This window comes from Neomonachus schauinslandi, chromosome 15 (assembly GCF_002201575.2).
Source record: "Neomonachus schauinslandi chromosome 15, ASM220157v2, whole genome shotgun sequence".
Lineage (NCBI taxonomy): Eukaryota > Metazoa > Chordata > Mammalia > Carnivora > Phocidae > Neomonachus > Neomonachus schauinslandi.
The window spans coordinates 33,747,165-33,764,827 of NC_058417.1; the positions used below are offsets into that span (position 1 = coordinate 33,747,165).

General features: G+C 44.1%; 1 protein-coding gene across 1 annotated transcript in view; it reads left to right on the forward strand.

The window, feature by feature from the left end:
- Positions 1 to 17,663, forward strand: part of CA10 (carbonic anhydrase 10) — a 537,563-nt gene that overhangs the window by 509,090 nt on the left and 10,810 nt on the right. Inside the window, exons 6-7 of the mRNA XM_021703952.1 lie at positions 4,274 to 4,369; positions 8,878 to 8,950. Coding sequence (XP_021559627.1) covers positions 4,274 to 4,369; positions 8,878 to 8,950 — 169 coding nt within the window. The remainder of the gene's footprint in view (positions 1 to 4,273; positions 4,370 to 8,877; positions 8,951 to 17,663) is intronic.

Here is a 17,663-nt window from a genome sequence, read left to right on the forward strand (position 1 = left end):
TTATTATAAAAACTTAGGTAGCTCTATACAAACTGGCTTCGAAAGATAGCCACAAACTATTTTTAAATTTTAAAAAATCAAGTTCAGGGTCATAATTATAAAGAATTATATAATTATATATATTATATAATATAATTATAATTATAGATAATTCCATTCGTTTTTTATTTTTTAACAACTTTTCAAGATTTCTCCGATAAAAATTATGTATGTTTAAAGTGTACAACTTGATATTTTGATATATGAATACATGAATATATTAGATTACCACAAACTAAATAACATATCCACCACCTCTACATAGTTACTATTGTGTGTGTATGTAAAGATGATTTAATTTAAGATCTATGCTCTTAGCAGATTTCAAGTATGCAATACAGTATTGCTAACTATCATCACCGGGCTGTACTCAAAGCCCCTGAACTCACTTATCTTGAATAACTGAAACTTTGTACCCTTTGACCGACATCTCATTTCTGTTTCCCCCCAGCCCCTGACAACCACCAAGCTATTCTTTGTTTCTGTGAGTTTGACTATTTAAGGTTCTATGCATAAGTGAGACCATACAGTGTCTGTCTTTCTGGGTGTGGCTTTTCACTTAGCATGGTGTCCCCCTGGTTCATCGATATTGTCACAAATGGCAGGATTTCCTTCATTTTTATGGGTGACTAATATTCCATCTTATTTTTCTTTATACATTTTATTTATCCATTCATTCATCAACAGAAACTTGGGTTATTTCCATATCTTGGCTAATGTGAATAATGCTGTAATGAACATGGGACTGCAGATGTCTCTCTGAGATCCAGATTTCATTTGCTTTGGATACAGACCCAGTAGTGGAATCGCTGGATCATATGGCAGTTCTATTTTTAATTTTTTGAGGGACCTCCATACTGTTTTCCATAATGGTGATATACCAGTTTGCCTTCCTACCAACAGTGTACAAGGGTTTACTTTTCTCTACATCCTCACCAACACTTGTAGTCTCTTGTCTTTGATAATAGCCATTCTAACAAGTGTGTGGTGATACTTCATTGTGGTTTTGATTTGCATTTCCCTGATGGCTGGTGATGTTGAGCACCTTTCCATGTACCTATTGGCCATTTATATGTCTTATTTTGAGAAATGTCAATTCAAGCCCTTTGCCCGTATTTAACCAGGCTATTTGGGTTTTTGCTATTGAGTTGTTTGAGTTCCCTATATAGTTTGGATATTGACTCCTTATCAGATACATGGTTTGCAAATATTTCCTCCCACTCTGTAGGTTGCCTTTTCACTGTTTTGTTTCCTTTGCTATGCAGAAGCTTTTTAGTTGGATACAGTCCCACTTGCCTACTTTTGCTTTTATTGCCTGTACTTTTTGGTGTCATGACCCAAAGATCATTGCCAAGACCACTGAATGTCAAGAAGCTTTTTCCCTATGTTTTCTTCTACTAGTTTTACAGTTTCAGGTCTTATATATAAGTCTTTAATCCAGTTTAAGTTAATTTTTTATATGACATGAGATAAGGGTTCAATTTCATTCTTCTTTAGGAGATATCCAGTTTTCCCCACATCCTTTACTGAAGAGACTATCCTTTGCCCATTGTATATTCGTGGCATCCTTGTCAAAGATTAGTTGACCATAAGTGTGTGGATTTATTTCTGGGCCCTCTGTTCTGTTTCACTGGTCTATACGTATGTTTTTATGTCAGTATCATACTTTGTGGAACCAGGAAGCTTTGTTCTTATTCAAGATTGCTTTGACTATTCAGAGTCTTTTTTGGTTCCATATTAATTTTAGGAATATTTTTTCTATTTCTGTAAAGAATGCCATTGGAATTTTGATAGGGATTGAGCTGAAAGTAGTATGAACATTTTAACAATATTAATTTTTCCAACCCATGAACATGGGATGTCTTTCCATTTATCTATGTCTTCTTTAATTTCCTTCATCAATATTTTATAGTTTTCAGTGTACAAGTCTTTCACTTCTTTGGTTAAGCTTACTCCTGAGTACAGCTGACCCTTGAATAATGCGAGAGTTAGGGACACCAACTCCCCCCATGCAGTGAGAAATCCCTGTATAACTTTTGACTTCACAAAAACTTTATTACTAATAGCCTACTGTTGACCAAAAGCCTTACTGATAACATAGTCAATTAACACATGTTTGGTACACTACTATATAGTCTTACAATAAAGTAAGCTAGAGAAAAGAAAATGCTATTAAGAAAATCATAAGAGAAAATACCTTTACAATATTGTACTGTATTTAAAAAAAAAATCAGCATGTAAGTGGACCAGCTCAGTTCAAACCTGTGTTGTTCAAGGTCAATTGTACTTTATTCTTTTTATTGCAATTATAAATGGAATTGACTTCATTAATTTCCTTTTTGATTTGGATGCCTTTTATTTCTTTTTATTATCTAATTGCTCTGCCTATGACTTCCAGCACTATGTTGAATCAAAGTGGCAAGAGTGGGTATCCTTGTCTTAGAGGAAAGTTTTCAGTTTTTCCCCATTGATTGTATTAGCTATGGGCTTTTCATATATGGCTTTTATTGCATTGAGGTAAGTTCCTTCTATACCGGTTTTGTTGAGAGTTTTTATCATGAAGGATGGTGAATTTTGTCAGATGCTTTTTCTGAATCTATTGAGATGGTCGTGTTGGTTTTATCTTTCATTCTGTTAATGTGGTGTATCACACTGATTGATTTACATATGTTAAACCATCCTTGCATCCCAGGAATAAATCCTACTTGGTCATGATGTATATAATCCTTTCAATGTGTTGTTAAATTCAGCTTGCTACTATTCCATTGGTGTTTTTGCATCTTTGCTCACTAGGGATATTGGCCTGTAGTTCTCTTTTCTTAAAGTATCTGGCTTTGTTTGGTGTCAGGATGATGTTGGCCTCGTAAGATGAGTTTGGAAGTATTCTCTCTCCTTCCCATTTTTTGGAAGAGTTTAAGAAGGATCAGTATGAATTCTTCTTTGAATGATTGGTAGAATTTACCCACAAAACCTGGTCTGGGGCTTCTTTTTGTTGGGAGGGGGGGTTGATTATTACTTTAATCTCTTTATTTGTATTCATCTGTTCAGGTTTTTATTTCTTCTTGATTCAGTGTTGGTAGGTTGTATGTTTCTAAGAATTTATCTATCCTAGATATTTATAGATCCTGGATCTTTTATAATTTTTTAAACCCTCCATGTATATGTGTGTGATCTATAAGCACAAAAAATATCAGGAAGGACATATGCTAAACTGTTAATAGTCATATTGCTTGGGCTGGGATTGCACAGAGGTGGGGGAAGAACTCTCACTTTTTTTTTTTTTAGTTTGTTACAAAAATTATACTTCCATACTGTTAAAAAAAAAAATCTATTTTAAAACCACAGCCTGAGATGAATTCTAAGGAGAGACAATCACACCTGTTTTTCAGAGGAAGTAACCAAGTCTCAGTGAGATGGAGTAAATTACCCATGTGGCTAAAAATTCGTGGGGCATTCGTTTAAACATATATGTATGCTATGTTTCACAATTCCTTAGAAAAGCATTTTTTAAAAATTAGGGAAGAAAGGGAAAACCTAGTTTCCTGGAGCCCAGATCCAAGACTTCATTTGCTACTTACACTAACCATTGCACAAAGGCTTAACAAACAGATTGCTGATCTTCACTGAGCAAGGAGGAAGTTGAGTCCTGCACAAGCAGATGACCTTGGCAGGCTGGGGCATCTGCAGCCTGAGCCATCACTCTCTTTATCAGGAATGCTGCATCTCACAGGCTGGCCACTGTCCTCCCAGAGTCACTGGGCTGACTCAGAACCTAACCATTCCCTGCTTGCCCAAGGCCATGGGGGGAAGATTCACTCAGTGCCAGTGGCAACTATGGATGCAGCCAGGAGGGCACGTCTGCCCCTGCAGGGCAGTTCCACTCCTAATAAGAGAAATTCACTTTGCACACGCTTTAGGGGAAATATCCTGGGACAGAGCCAGAGCCAGATGGGCAGAGCTTATTAAAGGCATGATTGTTACCAGAAAACATTTGCAAAGATGTATGGGTACTTTTGTATATCCGTGTGTGTGTGTGTGTGTGCATTTTATATACACCCCACACACATACATACATGCACACACACCTCCCTGAATCCCTTTCAATTACAACATTGTCTTTATGATTGTTCTACAGTGTACCTTAAAGTTAACCCTTATGTAGGGTGGAGATGCTGTGCCTCACACCTGTTTGGGCGAGGTTGTTGTTCTTACTCTTGTTTTTCCCTCTTGCCAGGTGCAGCTCATCCACTATAACCATGAGTTATATACAAATGTCACAGAAGCTGCAAAGAGCCCTAATGGATTGGTGGTAGTTTCTATATTTATAAAAGTAAGTGTCTTGCATTCTTTCATTCTTATCTTGCCATTCCCAGCCCGGTCAGAATACCAGCTCAGTCTCTGTTGGATCTCAGAAATAACCAAAGGGGTGAGGTCCATGCCCAAGAAAAGCTTCGGGATGGTGACTTTTATACCCATGAGATTTGTGACACATGAGGTCCCTTTCACGAAGATGCAGAAACGATGGCTCCATTTCAAAGCTCCAGAGCCTGAGGATTCAGCAGCCTTTGTTCTAGAGAGAAAAGGGGAGCTGGAGCCAACGACAGTCTTCAGGTCCCACATCGTGCAAAAGGATGCAACAGAAGAGGAGGGGTGGCTCACTGACACCCCACAGCATTAAGCTCCTGTCCCTCAGTGGCCCCTTGGAAACAGAGATAGAAGGGAAATGTGAGATGTCCCTCCCCTCCAGGCCCTGCCCTGAACAGCCCCCTCCAGCTTCCCTGAAGTTGCTCTGAACACACCTCCCATCTTCCTCTTCCTTTCCCTCATAAGCACCCCTGGGAGAAATTAAGGAGAGATCACGAAGGCTGAGTTTATGACATTCTCAGGAGGCTCCACATCTCCCCAACAGTCAATGACAACAACAGATCTCCAACCGAGAAAATTCCAGTTTGTTAAAAATCATCATAATAATAATCGCCTTTAACATTTTGACAGATACGGAGGGAAGCAGGTATGCAAATTTAAAAGAAAACGAAAAAAGAAGAAATGTCTTTCCAATTGGGAAAAAAAGAGAGAGAAAACAAAAGGAATGTGTGACAGTTCCAAAAGTTGGCAGTCACTGTGCTAGCCCCTTGGGCAGTTTTGGCCAGACCACGAGAGGCCAGACCCGTCAGAACTTGGAATCTGGTGAATATGATCAGTAGAAATCCAGCATTTGCCACTGGGGGGTTTTAACAGAGTTCTTGTGGTGACATGATCACTGCTCAGGAGACTGCTCATGGGGACACCCCAGGCATTAACCCCATTTCCTCTCCCAAAGCATCATCACCCTTTGCAACAGGCACTTGGCCCTGCCTGGTCCTCCCTCTCTAGAGTGCATGCCACCTCCTGAGTTCTTCTCCCTCATGGGGGTCCCATCGGGCCTTCTTGGGGCCTGGGCAGAGCTGAACATTGGCCAGAGGTATCTGTTGGCCACTCAACTCCTGCAGCTGTCATTAGCAAAGACAGGAAGGGGTTTTGGCCAGGAAAGCATATTTTTGGGCTGTCATACCTTCTGAGTACCTGATGTGACACCCAAAGGACATTGGTTCTGGCAGAGATCCTGCCAGTCCCTACTCTATACCTCTTGGCATCATCACAGACCCAGTTATAATGAACAGCAGATTTCTGAATTCCAGGCACTGAGAGACATACTTTACATATATTTTATGACTGAACCCTAATAATAAACCTGTGGGGCGGGCACCAGCATCCTTATGATGAAGAAAATGGCTCAGAGAATCTTTGCATTCCACCCAAGTGCATGTAGCTTCTAACAGCCCATCCAGGAAAGGAGCCCAGGTCTTGCTTGACTTTCACACTAATGACCTTCCTCATACCACATGCCTCCCCAACAGAGCTTGGAGAAAGCAACTGAGATGAAGAAGAGAGATCATGACATTTGCAAACATCTTTCCCCATGCCCCTATGCCACCCACAAGCACAGGGCAAACTCTATCTCCCTCGACCAGCCTTGATCATGACGTTGATACAACCTGTGCGTTCATCCTGGGCCATGCTCGTTGCTGGGAAGCCTGCCGATATGTCACAGTATTGCCTTGTGAGCGTCCAGGAGCTCACCTGCCTCGTTGGCCTTCCCCGTGCCTGGGTTCCATGTCGGCCAACCTGAGCTGCCCAACACCGCCTGTCCTTTGGCAGGTGCCTCAGCTTAGGCCCCTGACTGTGCCTCACTTTGCTTAAAGCGCTCGAGTCAGTGGATGTCATCCCAGAAGCTCAGGCACGTTCCAGCTGACAGGGTGATTGATACACCAGGAAGTTAGTCTCCTCAACAGCAGACCATGGGCGTGTTTCACAAGCTCTTGCAGGGAGATTACTGACGCAGGTCCCGGCTGTGTCCCGGCGGGCTGTTGGGAGGAACTTATGTCCCCACCCCTGCAGTCAGTGAAAGTTTGGGGGCCAGCTCCTGCATCTTCTCAGGCCAGTTTGGCCCCCTAGGGATGCTTCCATTCTTTTCCTGAGCAAACCTGAAGCTTTCTCGCTGGATCTCAGAATAAGTCACAGCATTTCTCTCTTTGTCCAACTTAATCAACTCCCAGATGCTCCACAGTGAGTTATCCAAGCTGAGACTTGTCACTCACTCATCCCAAAACACCGACTAAGTGTGGGACATGGGCCTGTCCTATGCTAGGCATGTGCCTAGAAATGAGATGAACAGAGCCCTTGGCTCTAAGGGCACCCAACCTCTGGTGGTCCTCCCCTCCTTCTGATCTTTCTGCCCCCCCCTTCCCAGCGAAGGTCACTGCAGGGTAGGCAGGCACAGAAAATGAGAGGCCCCTCCTCTGGGTCAGCTGAATCCCTAGAGAAGGCACCCTGGCCAAAAACTGAGCCATAGAAGGGTTGGAGTTGTTGGCTAAAATAAGAGAATTGTTTATCTGTGTGTTTTATTTATCTCTGTTCCCTCCTAATCCCCCATCCTTTCCATGACCACAGGGAACTGAGATTTGGCTGTAATTACTGCTCAATCACACACCATTAACTTCCCACTTGAGCTCACTTAATACCAAGTACATACTTTATCCTCCCTCCCACGCCGCCAACACACCAGAGCCCACAAATCATCTGTGTGCACTCTGGAAATTTTTCTATTATTTTTAATCAGTTCAAAAGGTCCAGTCCCAACATTAGTGCTGCCCAGACTCACCGGATACCAGGAGCCCAAGGCACCTAATTAAGGGGCATGGCAGATTCCTTACTAGCCGTAACAATATATTTTTGTCTCTCCTTCCATGTGAATTGGCACAAACAGGCAGCATCAAGCTATGTTTTAAATGGCCAAAGAGGAGGTCAAAGGAGAAGCTAAATTTGACCCTAAAGCTTCTGGGGAGCAACAGTGTTTGCTTTGGGACTTTTCTCCATTTGGGGGTGGCTCTGACAAACTCCACTGAGCATTCTCACTCATCACGCTTCCCCCCCCCCCCACCATGTGTGTCTCACCACAACACATCCAGGAAACCGTGTGGGAAAGGAGAGACAGATGGAGGGAAAATAAACAGTCTGTGCTTTCTCCAAACTAAAAATTACCTGTTGCTTATCTAATAATAATAATCATCTGCTGCAATTTTTCCAACCCTCAGAATAAATCAGATTTAAAATGCTGATGTGTCACAGCATCCGATTAACAGCTGAGGCGTAAATTACAGAGTAGAGCTGAGAGAGGTAGGATTGAACTGACTGAGATGAACCCTTGTGCCTTGGAAAAGACTGAGTAGAAGGGAGGTTGTTAAGAAACAGTGTACACGGTTATGTGAGAGCACATCACAATTTCCAAATGGTGGTCCTCTGGCTTGAGCCCCTTGAACCTTGCCTTGTTCTCCCAAAGAAGGAATTTGGAGACCTGAGGGCATGGACATAAAATGGGAACTGATCCCTGGACATCTAGTACAATGTTTGGCCCCTAATAGGCACTTGGTAAATATTTATTGGATGTATGGGTGCATGGATAGATGGATGGATGGATGGATGGATTGATGGATGGATGGATGGATGGATGGATGGATGGATGATTGGTTGACACAATGGCATGGCTTATGATATACTTGATTCTTGTAATAAGCAGTTATATAAGGTTTTAAATTATTTCTTAGAGATTTTTTTTTCATCCCTGATACCACTATTCTGGGTACTCTTTCTCTCTCACTGTCTTTAGAATAACTGTCCCCTTCCTAAAATGTCACTCCTCTACTTAAAACTCTCTGATGGTTCCTCATCCCTTCAGAATGAAGCTTAAATATCCTCCCATGACATTCAAAGCCTGATATGAGTTAGCCCCTGCCTACCTGTCTTGCCTCACCCTCCATCCTTCCCCCATACCCTCAGTAACAGCTACATGGAAGTACTTGCTGGAGCATAACTAGTTCTCACTCTCTCATGTCCATATGCACAGATCCTCTGGATGCAATTTTTTCCTTACCCTTCTTCCTTTCTACATTCTACGAGCAAAGCACCTTGTAGTTTCCACCCATCCTTCAAGACCCAGCTCACTCAGCTCCCCAGATTCCCCACGTGGGTGGTCTTCCCCTAATATCATCATGCCTGCAACTCTATCATAGCAATCTTCACACTCTATTATAACCATTCATTTACTCACCTGTCTTCTTACTCTAGACTAGGATTTCTTGAGAGTAGAGTGTGTGCATTTAATGTCTGAATTTCCAGCCACCATGTTGTTTGGCACATGGTAGGCACTCAATGAATATGAATGAATAATTGAATGCAAGGAGGCAGTATTTATTCCGAGATAGCACTGCCTAGTCATTAATATTTTCTTTTCTCTCCTAGGTTTCTGATTCATCAAACCCATTTCTTAATCGAATGCTCAACAGAGATACTATCACAAGAATAACATATAAAAGTAAGTTTGGTTCGATTTCCTATACAACAACTATTCTATAAAGGTTAGTCCTGTCTGAAGGCAGCAAGCCAGAACTGATGATCTCAGAGGGCCCCTTTCAGCTTCATGATCCTTTAATTCTCTAGAAAGTCACTCTGGAGAGTAAGGGTTGGCTAAGAAGCAGCTCATTTCAAAAGAATGTCCCCGGGGTGCCTTTGTCATCCACACCTGACTAAGGCAATAATGATTATTATGAGGATGGTCATCGTTATCCCATGGATTGGTAATGAGCTGGGGGACTCCACTAGCTGACAAACTCCACCATGTCAGCTGGCCACATTTAGGGCTTCGCCAATTATATGACTGAAAAAGCATTCACCAGGTAGTTTGGATCCAACCTCAACATTTCCAGAGCTGGACCAATTCTCTCTCTCTGTGTCGCTGGGTCCCTTTTCAGGCTGAGGCATTTTTCTGCACTGCTATATGTGATCCACTGCTCTAGAGGACTATGTCCATTTCTTTGGGTTTCCAGAGTGTTTTATCCCCAGAATCCTTAAGCAGAAAAGGGAGAGCTGTGCAAAGTTGAAAGGAGAAGAAGGAAAAAGGTGCTACTTCTCCCAAAGCAATCCCAGAAGTTGGGAAAGGCTTAGCTCACGCCAAGAGACGAAAGAAGTAGTACAGGGAAAAAAATATTTTTTAACTAATTAGGAGGGAGCAGGAAAGTGGGATTCAAGTCCCAACTTTGTCCTTAAGTAAGGAGCTTCTTCAATGTTAACTCTGTTTCTTCATCTGTAAAGTGAAGAAATCGAACTTCCAGTTTCTAGGGTCCGTCTGGGTCTGGGATTTTGAATTAAGCAATAGGTAAATAATGATTTCACCAAAGTAAAAAGCAGCACGCCAACATTCTTATACCCACACCCCCTCGGCGTGCCCTTCCACCAAGCGAGGAGCTCAGCTGTATCTGCTGCTTCTGCTTCCGGTGGCAATGGGGAAAAGAGTGAATGCCTTCAGGTCTCCTCTTGGACTGCTGGAGGGAGAGTATGGAGAACCCTTCCCTCCTTCTTTCCTTCATTCATTCAGAAAACATTTTCTGCACCCCTGCCCATGACAAACACCAGGCGAGGCTCCCCAAACATAAAGATGGCCTGACCCCAGCCCTCCCCACAAGGTGCTCACTGCCGAGTCACTTCCACATGAAAAGGTTGGGGTGTGGGGTGGTGAATGAACTTGGAGAATCCCAGGGCACCTCGAAAGACATCACCTGGAAGAATGAGTTGTCTCCAAACTAGCGCACCCGTCCTCACCAAAGCCCCAGTGCACACTCGGGTTGCTCATCTAAGGAAGACATTTCTGTCTCATGTGCAAATAGCACATTTTATAACTGCCCATACAATATTATTAGTCTTTTTAACTTTTTTGATTAAAAAAGCATGAAAATTAAATAAAGTGTTTTCAAATCATCTCGAATTTGCAGTGTAGAGACCATGAAAAGCCATGAAATCGCACATTAAGCCCCAACGCCCAATCTAACAGATCACCAGCTGCAGACTCAATTGTTAGTGGGACTTTCCTCCCCGCCCCACGCCCAACACGGGTCTGATTCGCGTTAAAGGACGTGGCTGCTGCCGACCCACGGGGGTCCATGCTACGGAAGAGTGGCCTTCCTCAGGAACAGGTACCAATTCTGGTGCAAACAAGGGGCTGGAGAGCCAGCGGCACAGGTCTCGTTGGGACCAATGGCAGATGGCCATTTTGCGGCTGAGGGAAATTCCAGCTTCATCTCTTTGGAACGCAGCGTCCCTGCTGACTGCCGCCCCGTCAGCTCCATGGGAACCGCGAAGGACGCGCTTCCGCGATAGCTGACTTGGGCAGCAGTGTGAAAACCCAAGACCTTCATTCAGCTGTTCGCTCACTCCCTCAACAAATATTTATTGAGTAGCTCCTGGGTGCCACGAGCTAGATCAGTAGAACACGTTTTCTGTCCACGAGGTCCTCACTCCCTAGGTGGGGAGACAGATCGTAGTGCATTAGAGACATTCATGTAACAAGCACAATGTAAAAAATCTAAAGAGAATTCTTTGGGATCACAGCAGATCTGCTTAGAACACATGGCAGGGTTGCACGAAGCAGGTGCCATTTCAATAAGGACTGAAGAGATGAGTAACTATTCGCTGGGGAGAGAGAGACGTGAGGAAAGGAGGAGGGGGGAAGGGGAGGAAGGAGGAAGGCAGGCAGGAAGGCAGGCAGGAAGACAGGAAGGCAGGCAGGAAGGTAGGCCGGAAGGAGGGAGAAAGAGAGGGAAGGAGGGAAGACATTCCAAGCACAGAGAGCAGCATCCAAAGCGAGGAGAGCATTACAAGGACTGTGAAGAGCTCAGGGGGAGAAACTCTGCCTTCCTCAGCAGATCATTGCAGTGCCCATAGGATACACAACAAACATGGGTAGGGCCTGAATTAATGGAGGCATGAGTGGCCCCTGCCATAGCAGTGACAGGGACAGAGGAAGGGACAGGAAAGGCGGTTTGGGTCCAGAGCTTGAAGGGTCTTGAAGCCTTCCGAGGAGTTTAGGCAGAAGACCTATTTGAAGAAATGCCCTAGAAATGCAAATGAAAGGCAGTGGGAGCGGCCCTTCTCCCTCAGTCATGGCCAAGGAAAAAGAAAGGGAATGAAAGCAAGATAAAGAGACCCCACATGGGGAGAGGTAACTGCTTTAGGCCTCCTAATTGCAGGTATTTGTGCTCTTACACTCTGGGCAATAAGGGAGTTGTTCCCGGTGCACCTTTATCACACGCCGCAAGGATAATGATGGCCCTACCAGTGGGAATGGCCTCGACCCCACTATGCCCAGGACACTATGGCCGAAAGGGATTGATTTGCTCAGCAGGAGAGCACCAGCACTCTTCCATCTGCTGAACTCCCCGAGGCAGCCAGCCTGCGGAAGATTGGCCTGGTGGCAAGTGGGGGGTGTTCCTAGTGAACGGGAATCATGGGTGGGAAACAAGCCCAGAAGCCTCCCCGGGGAAGACATCACTACCTGCTCGGGGGCATCTATCAGAGTCCCCTGCTTCCATACTTCTGAGTAAGAGTGAAAGAAATTGATCCCTGCCTCCAGGGCCACCCAACCACATTACCCAGGGACACCTGACCTGGACCCCCACCCACTCTGCTGCTACCCAGAATCCCACCCCAGCATAGCCTCAACTTGCCGCACTCACTTAGACATGGTACCCACTCTGCCACGTGCTGAGCATGAGGAGTAAGGAAGCAACACTAACTGAGCACTTCCCACATCTCAGGCTTTGTGCTGATAGTTTTATGGGCAGCACCTTCCCTGGTGCTCACCTTCACTAGGCCCCCACGTGGGGAAAGTACCCACCTTCAAAGTGGGTCTGATTGCTATCCCAATTTACATATGAGGAAACCGAGGCCTGAAGAAGGGAAGCAATTTTGGCAAGGACACCCATTTAGTAAGCAGCTGTAAAAGTCAGCAACTTCTGCAGAACGAACAAGCATTCAACAGGAAGCACTGATTTCTCCCGTTGCAGCTGTGGGTCTATGGGTCAGTGAGGGCAGTTTGGCTCCACATGGCTGTTGCTTTTCTGGGATTGGGTAGATACCCATGGCAAGCACTTCTCATGGTGGAGGTCAGAAATACGTGATGTTCCTTAAGGCTTAGGCTTGAAACTCACAAACCGTCACTTCCATCCCCTCTTAACTGGCCAAAGCAAGAGACATGGCCAAGCCCAATATCAAAATCTGCCCATGGAGGTGGGGGCGGGACGGGAGTGAACACTTCCTGACCAATAATCTAGCCTTCCATAGTGAGAGAGCAAGGATTCAAACACAGGTCCTCCCGGGAACTTTTCTGTGCCCTCGTCTTCCCATCATGCTTCCTCTCTAGGGATAGAGAAAACCTTAGCTCCGAAATCTTAAAACTAGTTGTAATGATGATACTTCTGCTTTGCATGAAACTGGGCAGCATGTTTTTTTCTTAATTCTAACTTTGGTTCAGTTTCAAGAGCCATCTCCTTGCTTTTTGCATTTGTTTGCAAAATGGAAGAGACAGAAACTAACCATAGAGCTGGTGGGCATGTTGAAAGTTCAGGTTCATCCTATTCCAAGCTCTCTGCAACTCCTGCCTGTGCCTTGGCATGGGACCACTGGTGGAAATCAGCATCATCCAGAAGGACACAGTGGCACTGCCTTCATTACCTGAGAAGGTGTAGACTTTTGTTCCAAATGGGTCAATCGTCCCTATTAGTCTTTCTCTTGGAGGCCACTGTAATGAGAAATCAATCTAAGACTTTGAGCAGAGAGTGACACGATCTGCTGACAAGTATCACTGTGGTTGCATATTTGGAAAGAGACTGTAGAGGGGCAAAGGTCAACGCTGGGAGATAATTGCAACCATCCCAATGATTCAACAATGTCAATCATGATCCCAGGCCAATGTGAAGGGGGCGGTGAGAAATGATGGGGTATATTTTGAAGGAAGAGCCACGAGATTTCTCGATAGATTGGATTTATGATGTGAGAGAAAGAGAGGAGTCAAGGATGACTGTAATGCTTTAGCCCAGGCATCTGGAGGGAAGACATTCCCATCAGTGGAGCTGGGGAAAGCTGTGATGAAGCATATTCGTGGGTGGGGAAGGGAATCAGAAGTTTTGAACGTGGTAAGCTTGAGATGTCTGTTGGGCATCCAAGAAGAGGTGAGGAGTGGGCAGTTGGATATATGAATCTGGATTTCAGGAGAGAGAACTGCAGATATAAATGTGGAAGTCACTGGGATCCAGATGGCATTTAAACCTGGGTGAAATCATGAGTGAGAATAAATAGAGGAGAGAGGCGGGACATTTCCTCATTTTTGAAAGAGCAGCTCAAATACCCATACTTAGGATTGCAAATCATTTCTAAAGATATCTTTTAAATCCCACCCTGGAAGAGGCTCTTGCATGTCTGTCTCATCAACTAGCTGGAGAGGTGCAGGTGAGTGGGAGCAAGCATGGAAGCATGGGGCAGAATTACCACAATGGCACCTAGTAGGTACACAGTCCATTTGCTTGAGTTGGTCACAGATTAGAGGACTAGGAGAAAAAGGAATTGTGCAAAATCATTCTATTGAGCCAGTTAAGAAAATCAATGCCAGGGAATCAGTAAAAGAAAACAAGAAGGAGAATCTTGCCAAAAGGACTGGAAATTTTGGAAGCCAGATACCACGGTGGTGAAACCACCACACTTACAGAAAGCAATGTGCTCTAGCAAAGAGAGATGGAATGAAGCAGACCTGGGCTCCTGGCTCTACCACTTCCTTGGCTGTGTGACTTCAGGCAAGTTTTTTAACGACTCTGAAATCATGATTTACTCATCAGTAAAATGAGGATAATTATCCTGATATTGAGAGGGTTGGGGTCAGGATTAAACAAGGCAATCAGTCAGCTGCCTAGACAATGCCTGGTATAAACGAAGTGTATTGTTTTCCGCGTTCCTAAATCATCCAAAGGTACATGGTGGTCAAATCCAGCTTCCTGAAGGGTGGGAGATAGGTCACTATAATGCCAAATAAAAACTGTTTGCGGTGAATACAATACTGGGCACACAGTACGGCTTACTTTAAATAACGCACAGCTCCTGTCTATGAAGCCATGCAGTGGATAGTAATGGCCTAGTGAGGTTCTACTTTCCTTGTAAGCTTAGATTCCATATGTCTGAGAAAATCTTATAAAACACTCTCACGAACCCAGACCAACAATGGAAAAGACCAGCCAGAATTAATTTCAGGCTGAATTTAGAAAGTCTTCTAAAGACAATCCATTTTATTAAAGTTAAATTCCCCTTCAATAGACTGAGGGTCAAGACTGAAATCATGACATTGAAAAATGGATTTTCTGAATGGATTTCTGGAGGAGATATCAGTAACTTATGAAGTATTTTAATTTTTTGATGTGGTATATTGCAAGAATGCCAATATCCCTCCATTTTCCTTGTGTTAATTAGCAGCTACAGAGCTCCAGTTGCATGAAAGGTAACATTCTTATCATTTTAGTATCCACCTGACTTCATCGAGCTGGCGTTATTTTTTTTAAAAAAAGATTTTATGATATTTTCAAGGGTGAAACCAGTAACTAATGGAGTGCAAAGAGCCTTCTTAAATGGGGAACAGGGAGTACTTACTAGAACATTACATATAAATGAAGGCTTTCTTCCGATGTCCGAGGACAGTGTATCATTTCGGTGGCTTCATTCTCTTTCAATTTCACATACTCCGTTCATTTCATAGATTGTAAATACAGTGGTGAACTTCGGCCCAATAAGGATCCAAAAGATCCCAGATTTCAAATTTAAAAAGATCCTGCTATTGTCTTAATATATTCCCTCCAAGGAAATAAAAAAGACACACAACCGAAGGCACTCAGAGGAGAGATTTTAAGCGTGTTTTTGACACACAGTATGAGCCCCTTAAAACATTTTTTTTTTCTGTCTTGCCTCTTTATAACTTTGCTTTGGGCCCCTGCCCTGACCCCGGCTAAAAGACGAATGCATCGGCAAGGACAGAGCAACTTGTGACTGCCTTATACCTCTCAGGTCCTTGGGAAGTATTCTGGGCACCCGCTCCTCAGAGGGATGCAGTGTTCAGCGTGACAAAGCATCACCGGGAAGTTGAAGCATATTGCTTCTGGTGCCTTTCTCTATGCTTAATTGAACTTGTACCTTCATTTCAAGAATGGCTTTGGAAATGTTTTCACAGAGTGAGAAATGCAGCAACCACTTGCCATGTTGCAATCTAAGTAGTAACTCCAGGAAGCGAGGGACAGGAAAGGAGGGGTTCCCTCCACGAATCCAATTCTCGGGTGTCCTCTTTTTCACCGATTCTTTGTATACAACAAAAAAATCATCTTACTTTATTCTTTGGTAATTGCCTTTCTTCAATTCACTCGGATTTGCCTCAGATTACAAGAGGAAATGTCATTCCATATGAGAAAATTGCCAAATAGTTCCTTATTGATCAGAAGCCAGCCCGGTGTCGATCTCTGGAGCCGCCGTGTCTTTTGCTCATTGGTACCGCTCTCTCTGAACAGGAACTTCATAAGCAGGGAGCCAGGCGATGTTAAATCTCTCAGTGGTTCACATAAGTAAACACGACACATTTAACAGAGGCTGCCATTGAAGCTCAGACCAAGGGAAAAATTCCCCCACTATGCAGTCCTAGGCATGTCGTCATAGGATGTTTTTCTTACTAAAAAAAGGAAGAAGAGGGGCGCCTGGGTGGCTCAGTCAGTTAAGCGTCTGCCTTCAGCTCAGGTCGTGTTATCGGGGTCCTGGGATTGAGCGCAGGGTCAGGCTCCCTGCTCAGTGGGGAGTCTGCTTCTTCTTCCTCTGCTCCTCCCCCCTGCTTGTTCTCGCTCTCTCTCCTTATCTCTCTCTCTCTCTCTGTCAAATAAACAAATAAAATCTTAAAAAAAAAAGAAGAAAAAATCAGCGTGAGAGTTGTATCCATCACTGAGAACTCAGTATAAGATAAATCACAGATTCAGCAAGAGCATGTCATAAAATTAAAAGCACATCTGTCAACTTCTCCAGTCCTTTGAAAGAATAAAATCGGTACCAATTGCACCTAACTGTTCTATCCCTAGTGATTCTCCCAGGGGTCTTCCCATACTATAGAGATGTAGTCAGCACATAAAGAATTACAGAAGTTGGACCGACCGAGGATAAATATGTCTACAGAAGCTTGTTTATGTTGAAGGATGTTTGGGGGTCCATGGACTTTTTTCACCTGAAGATGACTTGAGCAATTATCCACAGTAGTCTGGTACCCACAGTAAGAGGTTATGGGACTTAGCCGCGAAGGAAGAGGAAAGTTCCTGACAAAGCCACAACTGGAACTTAGACTCGGATTAAGATTCATGCTTGAAGTCCAGGGCTTTGCCCCCTCTAAGCTACATTCTCATATGACAGTTAGAAGATAGGTGGATGGAAAGATGATAAGAAAAGATAAGGCAGAAAAATGGAGAAAATAATTAGAAAGAAAGAAAACCTCTCTTTAAACATGAAAATTTATTTGAACTTCTTCCTTTCAATAAATAGCCTTAAACCAAACGGACCACCCCCACTGGCCTCTGAGCTTCCCCTCAAATCTGTATCTCTCTATCCATAAACAACTCTGACCTCTAGATCTTTGCCATCCTTACTGGCGAATACATCGATCCATGAGAGTTTGGTGAGCAGAACCCACCACCTAGCGCATTCGTTCTTAGGCTCCTTTCTGTCTCAGGGCCCAGAGGATAACGGTGACATGCACACACTGACGGTTTTCCGCTGGTGGCTGCAAAGACAGTGGAAGTGGGTCATACTTCGTTCCTGACCTGGTCAGCCATGGAACCCAACCCCAGTGTTCTTTGACCCCAGGGCTGGAAACTGCGGGGTTTGCCCATATTCTTTTCTTGGCTTCCATGGCCTTTATCCCGCCAAATACACCAGGCAAGTCTCCATGGGTAGAATAGAAGATGTAAAAAGGTGGCCTGTGGTTCTCAAATTCCAATCCCTAAAAGCTGGAACACTGACTTAATGGCAGCCCGAGGCAGAGTGGGGGGAATCGTGAAGACAAACATTACACCAATTACAGCAATGTAAATACAGCAGTGTAAGTGTTTGGTGTAGGAACATGGTGATGCCAGACAGAGACAGGCACCAGTCTCACTCCTGCCCTGATATCTTGCGGGGGGGGGGGGGGGGGG